The sequence below is a fragment of the Lepisosteus oculatus genome, chromosome 15 (genome assembly GCF_040954835.1).
Source record: "Lepisosteus oculatus isolate fLepOcu1 chromosome 15, fLepOcu1.hap2, whole genome shotgun sequence".
Taxonomy (NCBI): domain Eukaryota; kingdom Metazoa; phylum Chordata; class Actinopteri; order Semionotiformes; family Lepisosteidae; genus Lepisosteus; species Lepisosteus oculatus.
The window spans coordinates 31213550-31239956 of NC_090710.1; the positions used below are offsets into that span (position 1 = coordinate 31213550).

The 26407-nt window shown below is 44.5% G+C and overlaps 1 protein-coding gene across 11 annotated transcripts in view; it reads left to right on the plus strand.

The window, feature by feature from the left end:
* Positions 1–26407, plus strand: part of LOC102689948 (mitogen-activated protein kinase kinase kinase kinase 4) — a 100311-nt gene that overhangs the window by 67937 nt on the left and 5967 nt on the right. For 5 of the 11 annotated variants that reach the window (XM_015364110.2, XM_069179029.1, XM_069179031.1 and 2 more), the window contains 11 exons: positions 2497–2603; positions 4052–4191; positions 4837–4934; positions 7179–7354; positions 8425–8542; positions 14011–14193; positions 17167–17284; positions 17893–18063; positions 19231–19374; positions 21364–21498; positions 25851–25951. In XM_015364110.2, the coding sequence (XP_015219596.1) occupies positions 2497–2603; positions 4052–4191; positions 4837–4934; positions 7179–7354; positions 8425–8542; positions 14011–14193; positions 17167–17284; positions 17893–18063; positions 19231–19374; positions 21364–21498; positions 25851–25951 (1491 nt within the window). The remainder of the gene's footprint in view (positions 1–2496; positions 2604–4051; positions 4192–4836; positions 4935–7178; positions 7355–8424; positions 8543–14010; positions 14194–17166; positions 17285–17892; positions 18064–19230; positions 19375–21363; positions 21499–25850; positions 25952–26407) is intronic. The other 6 variants (XM_069179028.1, XM_069179036.1, XM_069179032.1 and 3 more) reach the window with 4 other exon arrangements.

Here is a 26407-nt window from a genome sequence, read left to right on the forward strand (position 1 = left end):
TTTCCTGAGATAATTGGACATTCATCCTTCCCAACTAAAAAGGTTACATAAACCTGTCTTATTGATATTTTTTTAAAAGCAGACTGCTATGAAAAAAATTCTAAACTCATCTGTCGTAAGACTACTTTCTCCTCGCTAACATCCAAAAAGTTCAAAGCTGAGTAAATTCCAACATAAATCTTTCATTTTGTGTAATAGGTGAGAATCCCAAACTGTGCGTACTTGTTATTCTCCTTTAATGCAAAAATACATTGTCTCATTTCCAACAGAATATTATTATTTTTTATAAATCCAGTGTCTGAATTTTTGGAATGTTTAGCTGTACCACTAGTTTGTAAGTAATTTTCACCATTAAATCACCATTAACATAACTCAATTTTAACAAGGAATAGTGTACATGTAGCCATAAATCTTGGAGAAGAATTACTGAGTAAAGGCCTCATAAAGAGCAGAATACATAATTAGGAAATAATAATACAAGGTGATTCAACATGATAAAGCGTCGATCAGTAGATGGTAAGAATAGGAGTTAAGCTTCTGAATTAATCTCAGCATCAGTAAGAACACATTGATAACTGAGGGGGTATCCATGTTTTTACAAAACGGGAAGCGTATTGGATCTGCCAACGTGAAACATCAACAAGCATCTCTTTAACCCTTTTCACCGATCCTTGCCTTTTGTATTTTTTTATACTGTGAAGGGGCAAGCAACCATCGGATTTATTTTATTGGGTTTATCGGTAGTCAGTCTGTTGGCTCATCCCTGTGCGCAACTTTCAAACACTTCCTTTGACAAAATGTTTTTCACAAGCGTTTTACTAGATTCCTTATAAGAGGGTTGCAGCAATATACATAAATTTCACCTTTTATGTTTATTCTTAATGAATGCTGGTATAGTCACCCGTTTGTCATCTGAATTGGTGCTTGTATTTAAAGAGCAGCTGCTTCGATGTCTGATGAAGGCTGACTGTTTCATCTGCAACAGACTTTTGCTACATTTGGGATATTGATTTTAAACATATAGCACTTTTACTCAGTTATTTTGTCTGTCCTTTACTCAAAAACGTCATTTTCTTTTAATCTGTTTATGCAAGTACAGAGTTCAGATTACTGTAGACCTCTTCACTGAGCTTTCATTTAGGGAATTAAATTCCCTTTTTGTATACATATAAAAATTGTTTTACACATTCATGGCTGTTTTCCACTACTTGATCTATCTTCACGATAACCTTTAATGTGGTGCTTATTTTGGCTTCTGAAAGGAAGGGTGATTGCTTTATTAACCGACTAACATTCAGACAAGAATAGATTTGCTCCCGTTACAGAATAAATTTTATACCCCTAGTGCTTTTTATTGGTATTTATACGTGTAATGTATCTATTTAATTAAAATACCTCATTACACAAACCTTTTGTGCATCTGCCCCATTCATCTTTGTCAGCTAACCAAGAAGGGGCTGGCTTACCTTGGCCAGTACAGCATATACTGTACTTCCTGCTACAATATATGCTGTTCGGAACTTCTCCTGTGGTTTTGCGAGACTATCGCCTGTTAACCAGTTTGTGTTGCCATGCTGAGGCTCTGGCGTCACTCGGACACCCTCGTTTACCAAGTTCATCTGCTTAAACAACTGCTTTAGATCTGGGGTTCTGTTCCTGGTCCCTTCGGTGGAAGGGGGTGTTTTGTCTTAATGGCATTCTGGAACATTGAAATAAATTCTTATTGAAATATCAGACTAACTTGGGAGCTTTTGGGAACTCTGTAGCTTTCATTTGTTCAAATAATTGTGTACATCAAACACCTGTTATCATGCACTCTTTTAAAGGAAGAAAAACGTAGTTTGCAGAAGCCGCAAAAGGTTATGCACAAATATGCATTTTCCCTCCAGTGTAACACTTTCCCCCCCCCCCCCAAACTATACACAAGAACAGTTAGCCTGATCATAATCTAAAAAGTTTTAATGAAGGTAACACAAGAAATGTAGACATCCTAAATGTATTACATTTTGTTTGAGGTTTTCAGGGCTCTTGCATAAAAAAATACTGAATATTACTAAAGTGTACTTGGGCTAGCACGCCACTATGAAATGAGAAAGATCTTTCAGAAAGTCTCTCTCGAGAGCGCCTGTAGACCACTTGGGTTCCTCCTGTCCGTTTCATTGCAGAGCTGCAGTGTCGCGGTTCATCATGTGCTTTAATATCGGGGCCTAGCGTGTCCCATTCTTTTACTTGCTTAATGAGGCTTGAAGGTTACATGATCTTTTATCGTCAGAAATAATTATACAGATTATTAATCGACAGACGTTCCTCTCTGAAAATGTGCTGCCTCAGGGAGCCATTAATGTACAAACTCCGAAGAGCCACCCCCGTCTTCCACGGTCCTGAAAGAATTGTACAAAGGCAAAGCAGTCGGAGAGGGAGGGCGCGGTGGAGGCTGTCCGCGGGCGTGTCTGTCTCTGCTTCCCACCCCTGTGAAAGTGTCTTTCTGCTCGGAAGGTTCCAGTGAGGACGACGTCCCGGTCCCCGGTCCTGTCGCGGCGGGATTCTCCCCTGCAGGCTGTCGGACAGCCCAGCGGCCCAGCTGGCCAGAGGAGCTCCTCCAGGTAATGCCCACCTCCCAATCCCCAATCCCCGAGACCTCGGCCGCGCTCCCGCTCGTCTGGAAATGCGCGCTTGTGCGTCGTTTTAGTCGTGCGTCCGGTCCCGGCGTTGCTCCGCCACAGAGAGCTCTGTAGGAGCAGTCCCCCGATACGCGTCGTCCGTCGTGAGGCGCTGTCTGAGGGAGAACAAGAACAGTGTGAATGTGGAGGATAGAATTCCTGGATTATGTTTGGATTAGGGACCGTGAATTAGTTTGCACTTCGCTTGCAGGTGCCATATACGGTACAGAGCATCCGATTGTAAATCCAAGTTGTGTTCCCAAATAACGCCACTTACAGCAAAAGGGGAAATAATATCCATAAGGATGCATTCCCAACAGCCGTTCTAATAGGTAGGTGTGTGAGCATGCAAAGGCTGCAAAGAAAGAAGGATTATTCCAGGCTGGAAAGAGATGAAAGGGAACAACGTTTCAGCTGTGGGGTCTCCTTCGGATATGTGAAGGAGCCTTCGGAGGTGCGTGTGGAGCCTTCTTCGGGTGTCACACTCGAAGAAGGCTCCTCAGCCGAAACGTTGTTTCCTTTCATCTCTTTTCAGCAGGGGATGAACCTTTACTTGTTCCTCTGCATTCTCAACGTACAGGTACATACAATTAATGTACCTACAAACCAGGAAAAACAATTAGCATTAGACAGCATCCCCAACTCCTTGGGAATTGTGACCTTGTCGGACCCAGCAGAGTCTCTTGCCACTCCAGGGAAGATTTCTCTCCGCACACCGTTTCGGAATTTAAAATCAGTGATCAAACCTTGATCCACTGATTGGACGAGCGACGCGTTGTGTGGTGGTATCAGCTCATCTTTCATCCTGGGGCACGACGCTTCACGATTTCAGCCACGCGCCACTTGCCTGATCTACAAGAAGAATTATTTAAAGTTAGAATTGGAGCTTCCCTGATATATTTTTTTTCCCATTTCTGGATCAAAAGCCGCGAAAAAACGGGGCCTTGAAAAACGTGGTGAAGCGCGGTGAATTTTTTGCGGCGCACCCGCGCTGTCGGTGAGGAACGATGTGTAGCGGGGCGGGTGACAGCGGGGGCCTTGCTCGGCAGCAACGTCGGCGTCGTTAGCTTGATATGAGAAGCGGCCTGAGCAACTAAAATGCCTCTGCAGGGAGGAGACGGCAGAGGGGGGTCGTTCCATATGACCGTTTTTAGGGTCTCTCCTGAAGGACGTGGGGATCACTCTTATTTTAATGGCCGATGTTTTTACGATACGTGAATCGTCGTCGTCGTCTCTGCCGGTCCGGTTGGGTGGTAACCGGGCCCCCGGAAGGCCCCGCCGCGCTCCTCGCTAGCCCGCCGCCGCGCTCCTCGCTAGCCCGCCGCCGCGCGCTCCGAGGCGTGCGGGGGCCCCCTTCGCTGACGGCCCCCCGGGGCCCTGTCTCCCCGCAGCAACGCCGAGCCGCGCCTGCTGTGGGAGCGGGTGGAGAAGCTGGTCCCGCGCCCCGGCAGCGGCAGCTCCTCGGGCTCCAGCAACTCCGGCTCCCAGCCCGGCTCCCAGAGTGGCTCCGGGGAGAGGTTCCGCGTGAGATGTAAGCCCCGCCGGCGGGGGGGTGGGGGGGGACCCGGGCGTGACCTGGCTCCGGCTCCGGCCCTGTCCTGAGGGCTCGCCTGTTGTGTCGGGGCTGGCGGCAGCCCTCTAGCTCCTGACGAAGCAAGGAAGCCCGGGTCTGCGCTGGAGAGCGCTTTAAATCGGGCCCGGGACGATCTCAGGAAGGCACACTGTGACAGCTCACCGGTTAAAGTGACCCCAGTGGCCGTGAGACAGGCACGCCGGCGCCCTGCACGGCCTGCAGCACGTATCTCCTGCACCGTTGGTTGACATCCCTGCACGTTATCCTCGGGCTAGATGCCGAGCCAAGCGAACTGCAGCCACTTACATCTGCTTTTGACCATGTTGTGCTGCAATAGCTTGAAAATCATATAAAATCCTCTCTTTTTAAACTGCTGGGAGTGTCGTAGTGCTGGTTATTACAGACAAGCAGGTCAGCGGTTTCTTAGGTTGGGTTGTATTTCTTCCTTGTCAGCGGTTATTGTGTAGTTCTGCAGTATAGTCATAACCATTGCATTGTAAAAACTGTTCTTCAGATCAACACAAACGATGTTCGTATATACATGTGATCCCTGAGCATTTTTGTCAAGACCTATAATGTTTATATGCCCTTCTTTGTATTCAGCGTCATCAAAATCGGAGGGCTCTCCATCACAGCGGCAAGAAAATGCTGCAAAAAAGCCTGAAGAGAAGAAAGATGTTTTCAGACCGAGCAGGCCTGCTGTAAGTACTTGTGTGTTTATTTTCTGGAGTGATTACTATTGTAAAGGATGTTAAAACAGTTCCTAATTCCTCAAATTTTCTACGAACCTGTAGGTGTCAACTTTGCACCTTCTGCTGCATTGAGCAATTTTGTGATGTGCCAAACTCTTCAACCTGTTACTGTTTACTGTTTTGAGGTCATTTTGTATAATGGTTTCTGCACTCCGTATTGCAGTCAGTGCTGGGAATGTGCATCTAATATTAAATGCATAGAGTTTCTAGCTCAGTAACAGCAGTGCTATCTTGTTTGCAACAAAGTTTAGCGGCAATTCATGTACCAATATGCTGACCTGTGCGTTTTTTTGTTCTTCTTTCGCTGGCTGCGCTGCCAACATCACCATGTGGCATCAATGGCCTAATCATATGATTGTGAATTCTGTAGGGTGAAGTGGTAAGCTCTGTCATCAAACTGCATCTCATTTGAATTCATGTGAATCATGAAGTCACTGCCTGCTACTGCCTGTCCCATCTGAGAGACCCGAGCCCTTTGCTTTTGGTGGAAGGCTTGCTGTTGTAGTATCAAATGGATCCGTTCCTACACCCTGCCCCAAGCATAACTGTCCCATTTTTTTTTTAAAGAAATGAGATCCAAACCCACAAATTCACATTGTTTCATTCTACCCATCTTAGATTGGCCGGGTTAGCTGATGCAGTATCCTCTTTGAAAATGTAAAGTCCTGTAATGAAAGGATGGCTCATTCCTGAATGACGGTCATTGCCAGTAGGTGATATAATCGTAATCGTCTGTTATTACGGTTTTATGGCATTGCTCTAGTGGGCAAACTGTATAAGCAAAACCACCTGCATTTCCGATCGAACTTACAAGAGGTCTGTAGGGGAATTTCAATCAATAGAGAGGAGGCATTACCACACTTGTAAATTAGTTTATTACCATCCAGTGCTCTTTCACAAAATGTTTCTGGCTTGTGACTTTTATTAGCTTTTTTTATGAACAAAGTGATATTTCTGAAACTACGGTAACAGAGGCAGATGAGCCTTCATCTTTGAAATCACAGGCATTCCTGCAGAGTGTGTACGTAAAGCAGGGTCTCGACATTCACGGGGGGTCAGTGCAGAGCAGCGCTGGCCACATTCACAAATCACCACTTGTCCACTTGTATTATACAGTCGCATGTATAATGTACTAAAGTATATAGTACTATATGTGTGGTTAAAAGAAAAAAGTTAAACCCTCCCTTATATGATCATTTAAAATACTAATGCATTGGCTTTAAGCTTATTTAAATAATGCTTTAAACTGATCAGTTAAAAGATGCAAACAAGATCAAAAGATCACAAACTTAAAGTAATCAGCTAAAATAAACATGAATCCATGCTCTGCGTCCAGCTCGTACTTGATCTCTCTGCTGCACTGACTCGGACTGTCGGAGGGCCTGTACAGTCGTCTCCAGCCTGTCGTTGCCCACACTGCTGGCACAGAACCTGGAGCATTCGCTACCATGCAGAAACAGGAGGTGGGGGTGCTGGGTAGTGGGTACCAGGGCAGGGGGCAGGGAGAGGCTCTCTCGCCCTAGATTCGTCTCAGTCCTAGAGTGTTGTGCCGCTAATTCAACAGTGGCACTTAACCTTCAGCTCGGCTGCTTCCAGCCCTGCTCTTCTCCTGTACAAGACACCGTCAGCCAGGCCTCATCACAGGTGAAACTGCGCGTGTTAAAGCCACAGATGTCGAGACCCTACTGTACTCTCTTCTGTCAGATGGAAAAACGTGGCTGAAATCGCGTGGCTCGTCGTCGTTGCGTCTGATGTCACCCATTTTGGGGGGGTGGTGGAATGCGAGTGAACGAGTTGGGGAGGGACAGAAAGATTTGAAGCCTTAGAACTGCACACGGTGTCATTTCTGATTTGGGACCTTCAGCAGAGTTCATAACTTGCACCTTGATGAAGTCCATCATTCATCCCCATTTCCCTGACATTAACGGCACGGCCGCACTGCGGTGACTCTGCTCCGCCCGCCGTTTCCGCTGCCTGCCCCGGGTCCCGGAATGTGTCCGGGAGTTCTGTCGGCTGCTCTCTCAGCCCGGTGGGGCAGTCCTCTTCGTGAGCTCCGCCGGCCCCGGTCTGGCTCGCGGTGACGCCTCGGGACGCCCGTCTCGGGGGCCGGCGGGGGCCCAGGGGTGGCCGGCAGCGGAAACGCGCGGCCCGGCCTCTCGGGTGCCCCGCCCATGCCTCTCCCCTCGTCCGCAGGACCTCACGGCCCTGGCCAAGGAGCTGCGGGCCGTGGAGGACGTCCGCCCGCCCCACAAAGTGACCGACTACTCCTCGTCCAGTGACGAGTCGGGCACCACGGACGAGGAGGACGAGGAGCTGGACCAGGAGGGAGCGGACGAGTCCACCTCGGGCCCTGAAGACTCCAGAGCCGTGTATGTGCCAGATCCCTGATTCCACTTCACTGAGCCTGTCCAGCCCCTTCTCTTCACTCCTTCAGCTGATTAACTTACCGGTGGAGGGAACCTGAAAACACAACGCTTCCCACACAGAAATCTGGCACATATTCATTCTCAAAACTCTTCTGACATATTGCCGAAGACGTAGCCTTATGTTCTTTTGTCTGCCGCGATGGGTGAGGAGCATGTGGCCTTGGTTCTAGCTGGCACGGCGTGCCAGATTTGAGCGTGATGTTAAGGGGTGGAGTTAGATGAAGATGACAAGAGTTCCTCCCAGTTCGTTTTGCGTTTTAAAATGGAAAGCGCCTTCAGTTTTGCTTGTGTTTTCAATGCTGCTTCAGCCAAGTAGCGGACAGATGGAGCGAGACTGAGGGATTTAAACTGAGAAGATCGTTGTGCAAGAAAGCTTAAGATATTCATAGCAAATTAACTAATACGGAGAACATGTTGTTTTTATGACATGCAAATTTATGGAAATTAAAATTCATATGGTTACATTAAAAAAAATCCTGTTTCACTTAATGCACAGTGTTTAGGATGCAGGCAAGGGCTGTGGACGGTTTAATTTTTGCTAATTGAAGGGAGACTGTTTGCTTTTACTTAAAAATAGGTCAGAGCTGGGAAAACAAAGCCTCTTGGGTCTATTAGTGATGTAACTGGCTTGGTCTGAGATCAAGATGTACATTTAACGAGCTTTTCTAGGGAATGGGCTGTTTGTGAAGGATAAAAAAACAGTTACAAAGAGATGTGTGCTAATAAAATAATCTTCATAAATGAGGATCACATACTGTTTCAGAATGCGTTTAAACATTTTATTTAACAAATTGCTGTGAAATGAACACTTACACATTGGTCATGAATATCCCCTCATTATGGTAAGCAAAGCTTCAAGCCTGTATGGTTGATATATATATAAAAATAGCCTCTGGTTAAATCATAAATGCAGCAAGAGCTACATCGCTGGTAGGAAGAATACTTTTTGTTTGTGTTCACACCATTTCTGTGATTTGTCATAAATCCTTCTGCCACTGGCTTGCTTCCACCAGATCTTCTAAGTTGAGTAACGGAGAGACAGAATCTGTGAAGACAATGATCGTTCACGATGAAGTGGAGAGTGATCCTGCAGTCACCCCCTCCAAAGATGGCACTTTAATTGTAAGACAGGTATAGTATACTTTTGGTTTGTGTTTAAGAACATTTTAATTTAGTCACTGACCCCATCCTGTTTGTTTTTCTTTTGTTTTTGACTTTTGATTGTGTGCATGCTTCCTGTCATTGATACAGCTCACAGAGCAGCGAAGGAAACAGGCTGAGTTAGTTTGTGAGGACGATATTCCCCCGTTTGCAACTGTTTCACAACTGTTTGCACAACTAAATGCTTCTCACACCCACTCTTTTTCCACTTTCTTTTCGGTTTACTAAGACAGGAAGCAAGAAAGACCAGATTCTGAGAGTCTTTAGTTAGTTCCTTTTGCTTTCTCAGGAAAATGAGGAAACCTCTAAAAAATTGTTTGCTCTTTTCAACTCCCCTAAGCAGTGAATGTTAAAGAGTTCACTGGATCTTCCACTTCTTCGGTAGTAGTGTTACAACTGTGGTTGACCTAAAGGCCCGTTTCTTCAAAGGGCCCGTTTCTTCAATGTATGTTTTTCTGTTGAACATATTGGTGCTCAAAACAGCTGTGTATAATACCAAGTTCATAAATTGCTATAAATTGCTGCAAACTGTGCAGGTCTCTTTAGACCTCTGCGTGTTTTTTACATACATGTTTATTTAAGCCCATGTTCCAAAATGCTTTGCTGCATTTACTGGACCATTAACTTATGAGCAAAAGTCTTGTAAGAGGTTTTGATCTCGTTGAGCATTAGTGCCCCAGCCTTCTGTTCTGCTCTCCCACCACGTTCGAGCTGATGAGCACTCTCAGGAGGGGCTGTGTGATAACCCTACTCCGCTCCAGGAGTGCTGAGCGTTACTGTGCATCGTGATGCTCAGTGACTAGGCTAGAGCAGTGAAGCACTAGTGCACTCTTTTCATACGCTTGCAGTTCAGAAACTTTCAAAACTGGAGCAAGAGAAAAAAGATGTAAGATGCTGTCAAGTTTATGGTGCTTTAAGTGGGTGCGTTGGAGTTGCTGAAGTTTTGAGACTAAGACCAGCCCCTCAGTCATGCCCGTATAAGAATAAATGCAGGTAAAAGGCACCCCTTTCCCTTTCCCTGTTGCTCCTCTGCTCAATCCCAGGTGGCTCACAGTTTCCTGGCTCATTTAAAGTGTTCCTGAAAGTCAGCTGCTGCTTCTGTCGTCTTTCCTAAACGGCATTTATTTTCCGTTTCTTTGTAAACAGCTGGTCTGTTGCCTCTCACTTGCAATGGTATGTTGGAGCCAGTTACTTATTTGTATTATCGGCTTGATTTAGATGGTGCTGCAGCACTTCGCCTTTTTTCAAATGAACATATCCGATTTCTCATTTTCTCATGGGGTTTTTCAGAGTTCTTTTACCTTAATTTTTTTTGGTAATGCCAAAAAAAAAATTAAACGTTCAGGATTGTGGGTGGGGTTTTGTTTCCTATTCTAGGTAAATGTAAATTTGCAAGTTTTCGATTTGGACGATACTGCCGAAATCTGAAGAGTCTTGCATATAAGCAAAGATTTCTTATGATTTAGGTCATAGTGCCTTCATATGCGTCTGCTATTTACTTCAGTAACAGCTTCTGTTTGTTGATCTGAATTTTTCATACTGTTCGTTACCTGGCAGAGAAAGTAAATTGTTGAAGGCAGTTCACCGGCTGCCGTGTGAAGCCAGCAGCTACCTGCCTGAGTGTTGACGTCACTTTTCCGCTCTTCCTGTCCGTGACCAGCATCATTCCCTCGGCACGTCGTGGGCTGGCCATGGCTCTCCAATAACCCAAGCAGTTTTCCAGCGGGAGCTGGTTTGGTAGCAGTCGCAATGCTGCCAGCTGCTGCGCTGCTCGCCATTTCCTCTGCTTTCTGCTTTCTGGCAGCATGCCGTTTCCACCTCAGTTTTCTCCTGCTTCCCTCCAAGAAAAGCCCCGTCGTTATTCCTCAGCCTGGGGTGTCTTCCTCAGTGAGTCACATCCCTAGGCGCAGGTGTATCCGTGTGCGTCGTGCTGTTAAGGCCAGCTTCTGTCTCAGGCCTGTTTGCTGTATTGTGGAAGCTGTGGGCATTCAGCTAGTCTCCTCAGTGACATGTATTCAGCCTCTAGATATTGGTGTGCCCGGGTTATTTATTGCCTCCATCACTTACCTCTGATTTTTGGGTATTTATGAGCTCAGGTGTCCCATGCACTCTGCTTGCTATTCTAGCGCATTATGGTCCCTATTTTTCCATTTAAGGTTTCACCCTCTTACCTTTTATTTTAATACTCCAGCTGGAGTCCAGTTTAACCCATATCTGCAACATTCAACTTTTGTCACCTGCCTTTACACCCCCTGATCATCCATAGATCAGGCCCTGTAATTGCACATGTGCGTCTATGGCTTATGCAGCTAATGTCATGCCTCCATTTTCACAGGTGTCCTACATGGCCCTGTGTCTATGCTCTTAGCTTCTTGCCTGACTTGGTCCTGCTATTGTCCCTAGCTCTAAATCTGACATTGTACCTGGTATATTTCTGGTTCCCCTTATAAAATCCTGTCTCCATCCTTTATATCTATGCTGTTTTTGGGACTGTCTTCACTCTTCTAAAACACAAATCACAGCGTCCTTTCCCTCAGTTCAAACTTTTCCAATACAGAATTGGTCTGTTCCCCCTTTCTGGGAGCTTAGTGTTGTTTTGTGAGTCTACTGTGATAACAAATATCAGCTCTCCGGAACTCCCACAGGTTGTCGGTAGTTCTCATAAAAAAAAGTAGCCTTGTCCTGACACTGCAAATATAGGCTTTTTTTTGTTAGTCTTCCTAGTTATTGAAATAACAGATTTAAGGAAAATAGAAATTCAAGAATTTGCCTTATATGGGGTGCTAAAAACCTACTCTATTCCTCCAAAATAAAATCAACTCTTAAAAGTATGCTTATCATAATTTGGGCATTGGAAAGTCCTCTATCATCGGTGTGAAATTCTGACTGGGTTTGTCAGGGGCTCCGATAGCTGTGTCCTCAGGACCAGGCCACGTTCCCTCAATTATTTTTTTAATTGGAACTTTGTGCTTAACTTTTTAAAAACATTTTCACTTTGTGCTTAACATTAGAGCTACTGGAGTGCTCGTTTCTATCATTTTTTAATTCAGTTTTATCTGCATTTGTTAGTGTTCCAAAGTATTCTAACACCCGTCAAATAATCTGATCCACTGTTATAGCTGTGTAAATATGCATAGTTGCGTTCAAGCTTGTGCACTCTTAATACATTTGGAAAAATACTGTCATTGTGCTTTTCCTTTTGTAGCACCTGTTTAGTTTTAATTGTAGGATTACCTCTCGTGCCTCTATAATCCCCTTTCTGTTTGAAAGGTTATTTACAGAATCCTTTAATTACAATAGTTGCACCTTACGCCATATGTCATGTCTGTTTTTGTATTTGTTTCTGCTGACACGTTTATGGTGTGTTGGTATTGATCTAGTTTTATATAGTTTTGTAAAAGAATAATGGACAGGAATAAAACATAGGCTGTTCCAGAAAGCAAAGGGTTATTAGTAAACCTTATGCATGCATAAATCCAGGTGGGGCTGCACATTGGTGGTGGTGGAGGGGATCCCCACTACCTGTAAAGCGCTTTGAGTGGAGTGTCCAGAAAAGCACTATATGAGTGTAAGCAATTATTATTATTAATTATAACAGTATGGTACAGTAAAACCTTGATATTTGTGAGTTCTACATTCACTTTTTCACCTGCTTGCACAAAATGAGTAATGACCACTTTTTCTGCATTTCTGCTTCTCCCAGCCTGCATCTGTCTCTGTAGAAGAGGCAGGGCTTGTTTCACGTTTACGTAGCAGTGCATCATGGGTGTGACGCTTTAGTTATTCAGTTTCTGTCAGGAAAGCATTAGATGTGCGCTGTGTGTGGACTTGTTAGGAAAGTAATGCCTGTATCATGAGTGTTATTCAGTGATATAAAAAACGTAATGAAACCCATCTTGGCCCCTACATTATTACAGTCTTAGCTACCAAGTATCGTGGCGTGTGCCTTATTAACAATAAGAAAGAGAACTAGACAAGCTGCAGGTATAGGAGAGTCTTTTATTACTGTGCTGTAATAAACCTTTACAGTACAGTGGCACTGCATTTATAATAGTTCTAGAAACGCTGTACAAAGTAAAGAAAATGTGCAATACTAAAAGTCTAATACACGGTAAGCTATAATATACAGTAACTAATTTGTTTGCACGTGCAATAACTGAATTATAGGGGAAAAATGATGCTTTAAGTTTATAGTCTTCATTTTCATTGAGTATTAACATTACATACTAACACTATTTCTGAAATAGTCAAATTATAGCAAATATTGCTGCAGAAATACTGCTTGTTTAGTGAGCCACAGAACCATACCCTATTGTCCCTTAAACTATTAGGTCCTGCATTCGCTGTCTCGCCATTCGTGACGACTGCAAGGTGCAGAGCCCTTTTGAATACCAGGGTTCTTCTTTAATTGTATTTTACGGGTTTGCTTGTATATGAACTCCCTTCTGTTCAAGTATCGATTCTGGAGCTGCACTCTTTTATATGTCGTATTTCACATTAATAAGCCCATTTCTGTGCAGTTGTTTATTTACACCAATCCAGATACCAATGCGGCTGGAGTTGCATATACAGTATAAATCCTCTTTATATAAACTTGTTTCTTTTCTAATGTCAGTTTACATTTTCCTTTTGTGTGGTTGCTGTATCGGACAGTCCTAAGTACATACAGTAGCAGTCTAGTATCAGATTGTTCTCCCTTACTTGGGAATGTTTTTCATGTTTTGTCAAGGTAAGAGTGATCGCTTTGGTCCTTGTAGTTGCAGCTGTGCCTCCAGTAGTTCTAGTGTGTCGTGGAAATGTACCTATCAAGGAAGCCACAAGAGAGAGTTCTCACCTGAGTAAGGTCTTTATTTCAATATTGCAATATTGGGAGCCCTGTTGCCACTTCGCAAAGTGCAACCGGAGACTCAATTTGTTACAAGCAGTACAGGGTTTTTATAAGATGTTGCGCTGTAAAAAAGCTCAGCGCCTTGTCCCTTCTAAAACTTCCCCTTTCACTAAGACAAAACAGATTACATCATAAAAAGAAAGAAGAAGCACCACTAGATTTGTTATTCAAAGCTTATCCGTTACTTTCAGCTAATCTAATGACCCAGACAGCATATATTGTTTTGGTACATTGTCTTCTAAAGGAACCTAAACAGTACTCTGTTGACGCACTGTTTTCTAAAGTTCTGCTCGTACTGTAGCACAGCAATTACATCCTTGAAATATATTTTCTAAAAGCACCAGTATATTTTTTGCAAAGCTCTCTGCATTTTAAGAATCAATTTACTTCTTAGATTTCCATTTCAAGTGTTAATCCAGAATCCCCGGATGGGTTTTCAAATGTGGATTCGTTTGACCTCTTTCTCTTTTTTATTTATTTTTGCATCAGCAAAGTAGACTAGTTTCCGCAGCCCATGAGCCAGACCAAGTGTGCCTGTTTCTGCTTGCAGAGCGCAGGTGACAAAAAGCACCCCAGTCATCAGGAGAGCAATGGCTTTGCCGGTCGCATTCACCTCTTGCCAGATCTCATACAGCAAAGCCATTCCTCCTCTTCCACCTCCTCCCCATCCTCCAGCCAGCCGACACCCTCCATGTCCCCCCAGACTCCCCTGGACAAGCTCGCTGCTCACGAGGTACGTCCCGCGTCCCGCGTCCCGCGTCCCCCCCGCTGCCGGCCGCTCTCTCTGGCTGCTCCTCTCTCGGCTCCTCGCTCCTCTGTCGAAAGCCCCGCCGCGCCTCCCCGCCCCCCCGGTGTGACTCGGCCGCCCCCCTGCCGAGTGAGCGGGGCGACGCTAGAGCGCAGTAGTGCCCCTCCACCCCCCCCGACTTGCCAGTTTTCACCAGGTTTCACCGCGAGCTCGCTTCCAGCTGCCCCTCGCCTCTCGCAGCCTGCGAGGCGGCAGGGGCCTTTGAAGCTTGTTTCTGCTCTGTGGCAAAGACAGCTGCAGGCCGGTGCCCTTCGTCCAGGCGGAAGCTCCTGATGAGATCAGTGCGATCGATGAGATTCTAAAGACAGCTTTTGGATGTGGACTGTCACTTGTGCGTCTGACTGAGCAAGGCACCGACTCTTTACTCCTCATTGTTAAGTTGTGAACTAAGAGAGACTTGTTTTCGCCTTTACGAAGCTTGTAACGTCTTAACAGATTCCTAAAACTGCTGAATAGTTAAATACCAAAGATTCCATTTTCCGTCTACAGCACGACATGGATCCGCGTGACATTTATGCTTTTTTCTTTCGTTAAGGAACATATGTGCACGTATACATATGTGCTGGGTTTCTAAATCGTTCTTCTAATCGTCTCCAAGATGGGCCTAGGGATTGCAGTTTCGAACTGGCAGAAGTCAGTGCTGTTAAAGGGGTGTCAGGGCTCTCCATTTCAACAAAACTCCTAGCAGGAGACACCCCACTCTTGCGAACACCTGTACTTGGAACTGAAGGGACGGAGGCTTGCATGTCCTGAGCTCTGAGCTCTGCTGCAGAGTGGCATCGCGATCAAGGTACTGAAAGCCTAGTCTAGTTGTGGCTAGATTGCAAATTGATGATCAGCTGATCTCTTTGTAGTCTTGTTATTCTGGGACCTTTGACAAAAAGGTGGACACGGAACATTTTCCGCAGCTCGTGATGATGCCGCGCGTTTCGGAGCTATTGCCATCGGCCCCAAACCTGCGTCTTTTGCACAGCCGCAGAGACGCTCGTGCAGCTTGTCATCCGTCCTCACAAAAAGCATTGGCCCTGTGGCCGCGTCTCGCTTCCTGTCCAGCCCTCAACGTTACGACTCCCACTTCTTGCGCCCTCCAGCCTCGCACCGCACTGACTGTGAAAGAATACTGACTTGAAAGCGGCACCCATTCCTGCAGAGCCACGGGTTGACGTGTTGACGTCTTCCTTAAACCACACGGCTTCTGAGGCAGGGCAGCCCTCCGCTGGGACGGCTGTGGCACCTCTGGGCTGTCTGCAAGCCGCCTCGCACCGGCGCTGTGCCAGGCCACGCGGTTGTGACTCACCTGTGTGAAATGGGCTTTTAGGCATTTTAGTTCCAAAAAGTTAGTATAGAACTCTGCAGGCAGGCGTCATCCCATTTGATAGAATGTAACCATAATGTTTTGCTCATGCTAAACTGGCAAGTTTTTTCCCCCCAATCGTCCCTTCTATTTTAGTTTCCCATGACCGTTCCGTCTGTTTTGTTTTCCCCACCCTGTTCTGTCTTTTATGTCTGTGGTTCTTGTGGTCGTCCTTGTGGTTTGTTGTTTAACTACCTCATTGCGTGCTTCTCCAAAACCCCTGCCCTTTTTCTTCACAAGTCTGCTTTGTTTTGAGGGGTTGCGGGAAGGTGGGGTGGGGGAACAGCTTCACTGGACCAATCGACAGGCTTCAAGCTCCCAGTAATGAGGGCTGTAGCTCGTTAGAGAAGAAAAGCTAAGCCTGGCTGTCCCGTGGTCTGAGCAGTGTGGATGGTGCACCACTCTCATCATCTGCCTGATTCAACAGTCAGCCCTGCACGGGAGCAGTCTGTGCGAGTCTGGTTTTTCTGAGTCTGTTCTGCAGTGCTGGCTGGCCTTACCCTTGTGTCCAGCACACCTGTCCACTCCACTGGCAATGCTGCAGACGTCTGGGTTTTGCTGTGGCTGGTGCCAAGCTGGTATCACAGATATGAGAGTGGCCTCCATGCACTGTTTAGATTTATTTCCGCATCAGAGGAAACAAATTCCTCTTGAAATGCTAAATGGGTGGATAAATTGCTGATTGATACTATTGCTATTACCTTTGATATTGATTGCTATTTTGGTCAAAATATACCTTATCACGTCTTACTGTTCTATAGCAGGCTGCATAGGGACATCTGTCAGTTCCCACTGACCACATTAGATTTTGATGAATTTACACCTGTTTACTGACTATTTTGTGGTACAGACGTGATCGTTTTAAGATCGTATATATAGTCTATATCTGCCCTTTGAGGTTCTGAAGGAATGTTTTCCATAGAGGTCATTCCTATAATTGTTTTTTAGCAATCAGTGGGAACTATGCAAATATTACAACCAGGAAAAGTAGTTCAGCTCCAGTCCTTTATCGGCCTGTGTGGATTTTTAGTCTGAAGACGTGCAGCCAGTGTTAAATATGTCCAAATTAAAAAGAAAAAGTCCAATAGCATGATCAAGATCTGGGATATCGGGAAAAAAAAACATGATCATCCAGTTCTTATAGTGAGTAGAATTTAAATGTTAGGTTTAAATATTTATTTTGATGGTCAGGCTTACATGCGAGAGATGAGAAGAAATAATTTTTAATAACCCGAGCTGTGTTTCAAACCAAATCTGCGAAAGTGTAGGTTTTTTGTCATTTTAGCAGATGTCCAGTCTAACCAGATTATAGGGGGCTGAGCTCTGTCCATAATCACACCTTTAAAAAAAGTCCTTGCTTTTTTTTTACCCTTAAGCTGTCCTGTGTAGACCATGTTTCAGGCACTGCAAATGCACTAGCCTCTTAACGCTGGGGCTCAGCCTCTTAACGCTGGGGGTTCAGCCTTCTGTGTGCTCCATTCACATCGCCGCTGCCTGAGGCTGGTGCTTTCCCAGGCCTTCATCCGCTGACCTCTGTGTTCCAGACGCAGTCTGCCAGTAATACACTGCAGAAACACAAATCCTCCTCTTCCTTCACGCCTTTCATTGACCCGCGGCTGCTGCAGATCTCCCCGTCCAGCGGGACCACCGTTCCGGCTGTGGGTAAGCACGTCCCCAGGCCAGCACCCCGCCTCACCTGGGCCCTGCGGTGCAGGACCGGCCCTGCCCTGAATCGCCACCTTGCACGCCAGGAAGGGTCTCTTCCAGGTCGGAAAGGGGAATAATTAGTCCATCGCTTCGGTGAAGCGCGGTGACTTTACACTGTAATTCCTTTACAGGGGTCCCCGAAAGATCAGCACTTTCTGAAAGGCACAAGAGTCCGGTTTGAAATCGGACCCTTTTTTTCCATTCTGAAAGAGCCACGCAGCTGGATGTGTGTGCTTGTTACACCGAGAGGTATTAAAAATGCAGCCGCTGTTCCTGTATGCCTGTGCTGGTCAGTGCAAGTGCGGAAAGTGAAAGCTGCAGTCGGTTCCCAGATCCAAATGAATGTAGGAACAGTTAATGCCAGCCTCTCCTTTATCTCCTTCAACCAGCCTTAATTACCACACAGAAAATGTTTTAATGTCAGCCGTGCACCACTGGATACCGTGAAGTTTCAAAACCGGGGGGGGGGCTTTTACAGCAGCGTGTGTGTTCTGGGGGTGATGGCGCCTCTACTCTTGCGAGAGACAACCACAGCCCCAGGGAAACGCCAGCTCCCCTTTCAGCAGGCTACAGCAGCGAAGCCCTGAGATCGGAGGCCCTGAGGCAGGACCCCACCCGGAAGGGCTCGGTGGTGAACGTGAACCCCACCAACACGCGGCCCCAAAGCGACACCCCAGAGATCCGGAAGTATAAGAAGAGGTTCAACTCGGAGATCCTGTGCGCCGCGTTGTGGGGTACGTGGTCCAAGCTTTGCTCACTCTGTTGTCCCAGGTCGGACACGTGCCTTGCAGGCCGGTAAAAGACACAAGACAATACAAAATACATTTAACACAACGTGAACCCCTTAACCAAGAGACACGCGTGTATGATGAGCAAGTAATTCTGTGTAAATGAAGTAAAAAATAGCTAAGAAACAAACTACAGTAGTTCTCTTTGGGTTTCAAGTTCAGGCTCGAGGCTCGTCACGTGTACCCGTGTACACTGAAGGGCTTCATTTGACATCACGCATTGCTGGAGACAAGAACATAAAACTGGCAATAGTGTGTGCGCCAACGATGTAGTGCACAATAGGAGCAGCAGCAGTGTACATGAGATACACCAGCTGTCACAGCTGACGGGCTGTATCCTCAAGTCGTTTTGGGGGGCTAAGAAACGGGTAGAAAGTGTTTTCCAGGGGATGGAGAAAAAGTTCACTTTTTTCCGCTGGGGGTTGTGACGTTGGCTTGGGTGCGGTGCTCTCTCTGCAGATGAGTGCGGGTTGGCAGAGGTGCATCTTTTGATCTCATGAAAACGTTTCCCAAGTTATTGTCAAGGGAGAGGTTCCAGTGAACTGTGATCTCTCGCGACACCCATGAGGTTTCCCAATGCTTCCACTAGGGGGCAGCAAGTACACGGAGCACACATTCAGAAAATAAAGCCTGCAGGAGAGTGATTTTGTGCATTGATATGGAATAGTCACATCTCGCACCTGAAGTTATCGGGAACCAACAGAGCTTTTTTTACTGATCATTTTTCTGCTCTGTTGTTCTGTTGCCCCTGCTCCCTCTCAGCCTCCTGCTGGCACACGCTACAAGTCACTAAAGGGAAACAGTTTTCTTAGTGCGGTGTTGCGTTACACTGAATGTAACGTGAGGGATGTAAAACACTGGATCAATAAAAAAAAAACAGCTGGAACAACATTCAGTACGAGTTTTGGGCAGAAGGGTCCTTACTGGTTTACATTTCCTTAACCGTTGTGAATAAGGGCGAACGTTGGACGGGGGAAGCGTATTGTTTCGTGTGTGAGGTTTTAATGAAAGCTTTCTTTAAAACGTTGTTCTGAAACGAGTGAGAGAGGAGTTGCACAGAGCGGGAGGAGCTGTCGAACCGCTAAGGGGTAACCATGCATTTGCTGTCCGCAGGGGTCAATTTGTTAGTGGGCACTGAGAGTGGCCTGATGCTGCTGGACAGGAGCGGTCAGGGGAAGGTGTACCCCCTGATCGGCCGCAGGCGCTTCCAACAGATGGACGTGCTTGAAGGCCTTAATGTCCTGGTGACAATCTCAGGTAAGATGCCTTTCTCCCATGTGCCCAGAGCTGCAAATAATAATGATTGCTTACACTTATATAGAGCCTTTCTGGACACCCCACTCAAGCGCTTTACAGGTCATGGGGATCCCCTCCACCACCACCAGTGTGCAGCCCCACCTGGATGAAGCTCCAGTCCTCTCCCCACACACCAGCTCTCAGTGGGGAGGAGAGCAGAGTGATGAGGCCAGTTCAGAGATGGGGATTATTAGGAGTAAAGTCCAGAGGGAAATCTGGCCAGGATATTGGGGCTAACACCCCCAAAATGGGACTTGAAAGAGGTTTGAACTCTCTAAACGCCCGTATTGCCCTATGATGTAACATGACCTTTGAAATAAGTTTAGACTGTTAGAAAAATTAAATACATTTATAACTCACTATCTGCTTCAGACTTTCTCTGTTATCATGAATGTCAGTTTTAACGACGCTTCCTGAGCATAGGCAGTATTTCAGGGCCAATATGTATTCAGGATTAACTTTAAACATACAGATTTCAGTAGCATTTTTGATAAAGCTTGACCCCTGCTTTCCAGTTGTTCCAAAATGTCACACAATTTCTCTGTAAACACTCAAAACAAGTGGTGTCTGTCTTCCTCAGTATGTACAGAGTTTAACCAAATCAGGTTCACCAGCAGCCTGCAGGTATTTAAAGGGCATTGAAATATACATGGTTTGAGCCACCTGATATACAGTATAACCCAAAAGATTTGTTGCTATACTGTCATTTCAGCAGATTAGACCTTAGCCACAAATTAACGTCTGAGAGGAACACTGTTAGTTCTTTTTTCCTGTTTGCTAGTGTTTTAATTTAAGTAGCTTCAAGCTTTTAAAAAAAAGGTTTCTTTGATTACTTCTGTACTGTAATACCAGTACTATAAATATCACTGCCATTGAAGTGAAACAGAATGGGTTTTTACCTACAATGTACATTTCAAGCCAGTTTTCAGTCTTAAATGCAAACATTGATTTGATTCTGATTCACAGTTACTTTGTCAACAGTTACGTTGTTGCGTTGGATGTTTTTGAAATGCAAGCATTAGACTTGTTAGTTCGTTAAAAGGGGAAAGCTGAATTGTGCCTACATGTGTGGTGGTGTTTTTTTCCCCTTTGTGGCCATAATTTCCCCTTGAAAACATACACACACACACAAGCGTTGTCAGGAAGTGTTGCCATCAGTTATGACTACTGCTGGACAAATAGGAAGTTGAGCAAGGAATGTGTGCGTTTTGCAGAATATGTGACATCAAATATAACAGTCTTTCAGACTAATGTTCTGATTTGGCTGCATTTGTTTTTCCTACGTTTAAGAGTGATGCAATTGGAAACAAACTCAATGGAATTTAATAAGAAAAGATCTGTGTCGTATCAAAGTTACCATCACTTAAAATATGAAGTTTTCTGTGACGTTATGCTTTAGATTCAGAAGGACAGCCCGGAGTAAAAAGTTCAATCTTTGATTGCACATACACTCAGGGTTCCCTAAAAATTTTTCAGTTTAAGAAATTCAATTCAAGTCAGACCCTTGACCTTCCTGAGCAAATGAGTTTCCTTTGCAAGACTGCAGTTTTCCATAATTAAAATGTCATTCAAGAGCGCCCAGAGCAGAAGTCCGTATGCAGCCTCCTGACACGGAAATGTACAGAATGTGCGAGTCCAGGAGCAGAACAAAGGTTGCTACTGCGGGATCTACCTGATAACGTTCTTCTCGGGAAGCCAGCAGGATGTGCATGACCATTCTTCCGTCACGCATGTAGAACCGACATGATCTGCACAAATATGAAACGTGCTGTTTTGCAAAAGCATCCAAAATGAAATGGGAGCAGAATAAATGGTGAAAGTATCTATGGCAGTAATAAACTCAAAAATAACATTGAGAAGCTTAACTAAAGGGAGTAAACCTGTACTTCGGTCATTGTCTGTGGTTTTGACTCTTGGTCTTTGTTTTCTGGTGCCCATGTTCTCCTCAAGGCAAGAAGAACAAGCTGCGTGTTTACTACCTGTCGTGGTTAAGGAACAAGATCCTGCACAATGACCCAGAAGTGGAGAAGAAGCAGGGCTGGACAACAGTGGGGGATTTGGAAGGCTGTGTGCACTATAAAGTTGGTACGTCCCCTTGACCTCAGTGTGAAGTAAAAGGGAATGGGATTGCAAAACCATAAACTGGTTTGCTTTGTGGAGAATGTGACAGGAAGCATTCTATGCAGTAGTCAAACGCGGGTCGGCTTTTTTTTCTTTACCCCCACCCGCCTGACCCGATCTAAAATCTTTTTTTTTACCTGCCTGTGGGTGTGAGTCAACCCACACATCACTACTGTGCAGACATCTACCCAAAACTAAATCTGTTGTATATCATCGCCATTTTTGTATAGAACATGCACCCGAAGTTTGAGATGCGGTTCCAACATAAAATCAGTCAGAAACACCAGGTTTAGAGTGTGCTTTTTAAATTCCATTGTTTAGAAAACTGGGTGATTCAGGACCTTTTTTCAGATGCCTGACTCATCACAGCCTGATATTGCTTTACAGTAATTATCTGAGAACATACCACATGGGAAACAGGCCTTCCCATAACAACCGTGAAGCGATAAACAGCCAAGCAGTGAATGAATCTATTGTATGATAAACATACACCAAATAGCCCATTTATGCATACACATGGCTTCGTCTGAGAATCCACGCAAGCAAGCCATTTGCTACACTTTTTCAACTTGGTGATTTTTGAGCAGCAAACGGTCAAAAACTTGAATGTACAAATACGTATATATTCCCCCCCCAAAAAAATCCTTAACGGCCACTAACAGACTCTGAATATACTGTATTTTATCAGTTATGTCAAAATTAAATTTTTATTACACCAATTAGTGGCTGTGTTGGTAATACGTTTGCGATCATGTCGCTCCAGTGTTGTTTTCAGAAACGGTCTTTGAAAATGGACGAACTTCATGAAGACACTCGGACAAATACATTTATATGCGATTAACATAATGTTCTTGTTGCTAATGCGGAGGAAGAATACTGTAAGGAAAGCAGTGTGCTGCAAAGCAGGTAGTGTCGGTGGTTAGATGAAACAAGAAACAGATTTTATCAAAGACTTGAATTAAGGAGGGATCCAGTTTCTCTATATAGTTCTATTGTCATTTTTGTGGATTCTGAGAAAACTGCCTGTCCCCAGTTTCGGAATTAATCCTGTACGGAACTATTGTTGTTTTCTTATTAAAAAAGTAGTGAAATTAGGACTTAGTACCTCAAAACAAAATAGGCATGTGGCAAAAGAAAATTGAAAGTATTATTGTCGCTACCAGTTCTGTTGCACTTTATAAAAAAACAGATGTTGTTGCATCTTTCAATTTCATTTTTAATAATCCAATTTTGCCAAATTGCGGCTATTCCGAAAAAAGCATCAGTGAAATGAAGTGTATTATTAGAACAGGGCTGTCTCCACAGTAAGATGATACATTCCGGGAAGAAGAGAGAGAAAGCAGCCCAACGTAAAGAGCAGATCCCTAGTCTCCGACTTTGCGCAGTGCGCGCGTGTATTCTTGTGTGCATTTCGCCTGGTATGGCTGGATTCGGCTGTTTTCGCACGTGTTCATAACTTCATGAAGTGTAATTGAGCTGAAACAGCAAAGAAGACGCAGGCGTGGATCAAGCTTTTTCACCACAAATTAGAACGTTCTCTGTTGGAACCCGCCTGCAGGTGCCTGTTGGATACCAGGTTTTAGGTTGGAGTGTCCTGGTGTATTTTGAAATCCATCCCCTTTGTTCTGAATGGCAGTAGCAGTATAATGACCAACCGGACGAGCTGAATTTTCTTATCTCGAACATTATTGCCCTGTGCCCAGTTTTATTCAGACTCTGTAAATATCTTGATGTGTTAGATTTCTTGGTACACCATACTGTTGTAGCCCAAAAGCTGGTGCTTTATAACAGGATCGTCAAGTTTGGTTGCAAATGGACCTTTTTAGCAGAATATGCATAAAGAGCGCGTTACAATTTGTCAATGCACAATTGTTTTTAATGGCTAAGGAGTTTAGAAACCACGTTTTAACCTGTCACAGCATTCAGACCCTGGTTAGGTTAAATGTGTGGATTCTGAGCTGGAAGAAAAGTGTAGGACTTCGAGAGAGTTTTTACGTGCAAATGAGAAGGCATTGTGCTGAAAAAATTGTAGTACTGGAAGGTATAGGATTTGCATATAGCAGTCTTAAAGGTCAGGCACATGTTCTAATTGAGCTTCAAAGACAGCTGGAAATTTCTTAACAAAGAGGAACTACATCTTATTTATGCAATTTTTCAGAAAAGAACTGCAGTTCTGTTTGAATTTAGCTACACATGAAATTATTTAAACTTGTAATGAAGGGCTGTGGCAAAGCTAGGCTACTTTGGTTAATACGTTTTTTTAAGACTCCAGTCTTAAACATTTCTGCATTTCTGACGAGTTCAGTACTGTGGTGAGGCTGATGACGTTGAGCACAGCTTGCCGTGTTTAACGTTCAGCGGGCAATGAATTGCTCTAGTAGTGTTATCTGTGCTGCACAGATTAGAGCAGCTGTCTGGCTATGATGAATAAAAAGACCGGTCTTATCCTGCACATCCTGTAATTGTGCAACATATTCCCCTAAAATGGATGAGAATAATCAGATGTGAAGATTCCACGTCCTGGTGTGCAAAAAATGACAGTGTAAGCAGTGTACTTCGTCCTGCAGCTCTAGCCCCAGAGGTTTCTCTGTTTTGTACTTTCCTGCAGGGAAGTAGAGCTTCACATTACCGCGAGCACTGGATACACCAACAGTAGCAGGAAGTCAGGCTCAAGACCACAGTGGAGAGTTTCTGTACTTTCTGACCCAAAAAAGATTGTGCTTGAATCTCCGGTTCCCCCACACAACACAAAAAATCATTGCTAATTATATTTTTCCAGACATGATTGAGGAACAAGACTGTTCCCATCCTAAGAAAGCCAGTAGTACAGTATATTTCATTTGATCAGTCATGGCATGCCTTGTGATGTAGCAGATATGACTCTCTTTGCCTGTCAAAAATAGGTGTCAAGTGTATTCAGAGAAGATGTCTCGCTTTCAAATAAGTAAGGTGTCTAGCAGCTGTGCTGAAATGACTGTACCATTTGTTAGTAACTCTAATGGGTGGTTAATAACTATGATCTATGTTTGGCATTTCAGTTCCTTCTAGCTGCCCCTAAAATGGTAAATGACACAACTAAATGCTTGTATCGTACGTACGCGATCAGCACGACAAAATTACTTTACTATCTGTACATTCCTGCAGGGCTCGCTCTAGAGGGTGACTGTTTTCCTCTCCTCCGCCACTAGAGCAAGTACGAGCCTGAATCAGAAATGTACTTTGGGGGTTACAAAAGAAAACCAAAGTACAGGTTCTAGGAGGTGAAGCTGCTCTCACAATTAACTCCTGACTGCCAGCCTCCTGTCGTTTGTGATCTTTGTGCTCCTGGCTTTTTCATCCAGTACTTGACCTCTTGCGCAGGGACCAAGAGAAGGAGTTCAGCCGCGTTTTTCCCATGGCAACAGGAAAGAAGGAGCTCTAGTTGTGCCTTATGATGAGATGGAAAATGGACATTTTGTAATAAAACTAAAATCATAAGAACCTCATAGTTTCTTATGGAACAAGTCTATAGTTTATATTCCTGCCCGTGATATTTTGGAAGTAGTTTACAAATTTACTAAAACTAAAAACAGTATAAATGTTAAAGAATTAATCAATTTCATGCCAGCCTTTCTGAGAACATAAAAGCATAGATCATGCTCTACAGGACTACGGGTTGTAATTTTGCTGTCAAAAAGGTTGGTGGCTCTAGGTGGGGTTCGTCACTTGACTGGCCCCTTGACTCTTTCCAACAGCAGAACACACCTTGAAGGGTTTATAAACCCCCAGCCCCCCCAGAAAGGATGTGCTCCTAAGAGGAAAACCCAAGAGTGGATACGGACATTACAAGAACTGTATTGTTGCAACACTACAGAACTACAAAAACCAAAAACTGATGCGTCTCAACAATGCATTGACTCGTTTGTAGGGGAAAATCCAGATCACGTGTGTATTAAAAGTTTAAGAAAAAGAAATGTATTCTAAATATCATGTGCAAAATTAGTCCTTTACGTGCTGGTGTCCAAGGAAGAGGTTTCATGTTCGTCTTATAATAGCCAGAACCTCTTGAGTTCTTATGAAAAGATTTAAACTGATCTTGGGTTCATTATTGCAGTTTGGCTGTAAAGCTGAGCCCTTAGTCGTTTGACATCTGCCCAGATGTTTAAAGTAGAAATAGCTCATCTGACATTGAGCATTTTGAAATAGAACATGAAAGGAAAACATCTGCTGTCTACATTTCTCTTAAGTCACGAATTGATACATTTTGTTGCTATTGCAAGGATATTGAGACATTGGCAACAGTTTTTGACTCTTTTTCTTTCCCGTTTTCTATCTAGTAAAATACGAGCGAATCAAGTTCTTAGTCATTGCATTGAAGAATTCAGTGGAAGTCTATGCATGGGCACCAAAGCCGTATCACAAGTTCATGGCCTTTAAGGTGAGAATCTTTTGATGTTCTTTCCTGACAGGTTTTTGCCTGAAACAGTCAGTCAATCAGTATAATCTTTACCTGTTCCAATTTCACTTTTCTATCGGCCTGTCCTCAAAGATACTGTTTTAATAGAATAGGTTAGAACGACTATTAGCCATTATTAAAACAAAAAAGGAAAACATCTCCTTTCTTAGTTTGTGTTAAGTTATAGATTAATATATTATATTGATATTATGTGGACAATGAGAATTTGGCGGATCGGTTTTTTACACATGTTCAAGAGATATGAGCTGGTTAAAGTTAAAAAAGCACCTCTTTCAGTCAGCGTGACCTGGGTGTCGTTACGGACGAACGAGCTCGTCAGTTGATGATTGAGACCTGCTCCTCTCGCGGGTTTTTGCCGTCACCGCGGCTCTCTGCCGGCACCGGGGGCATTTGCCAGAGCTGCCCTTGCCGCCGGTT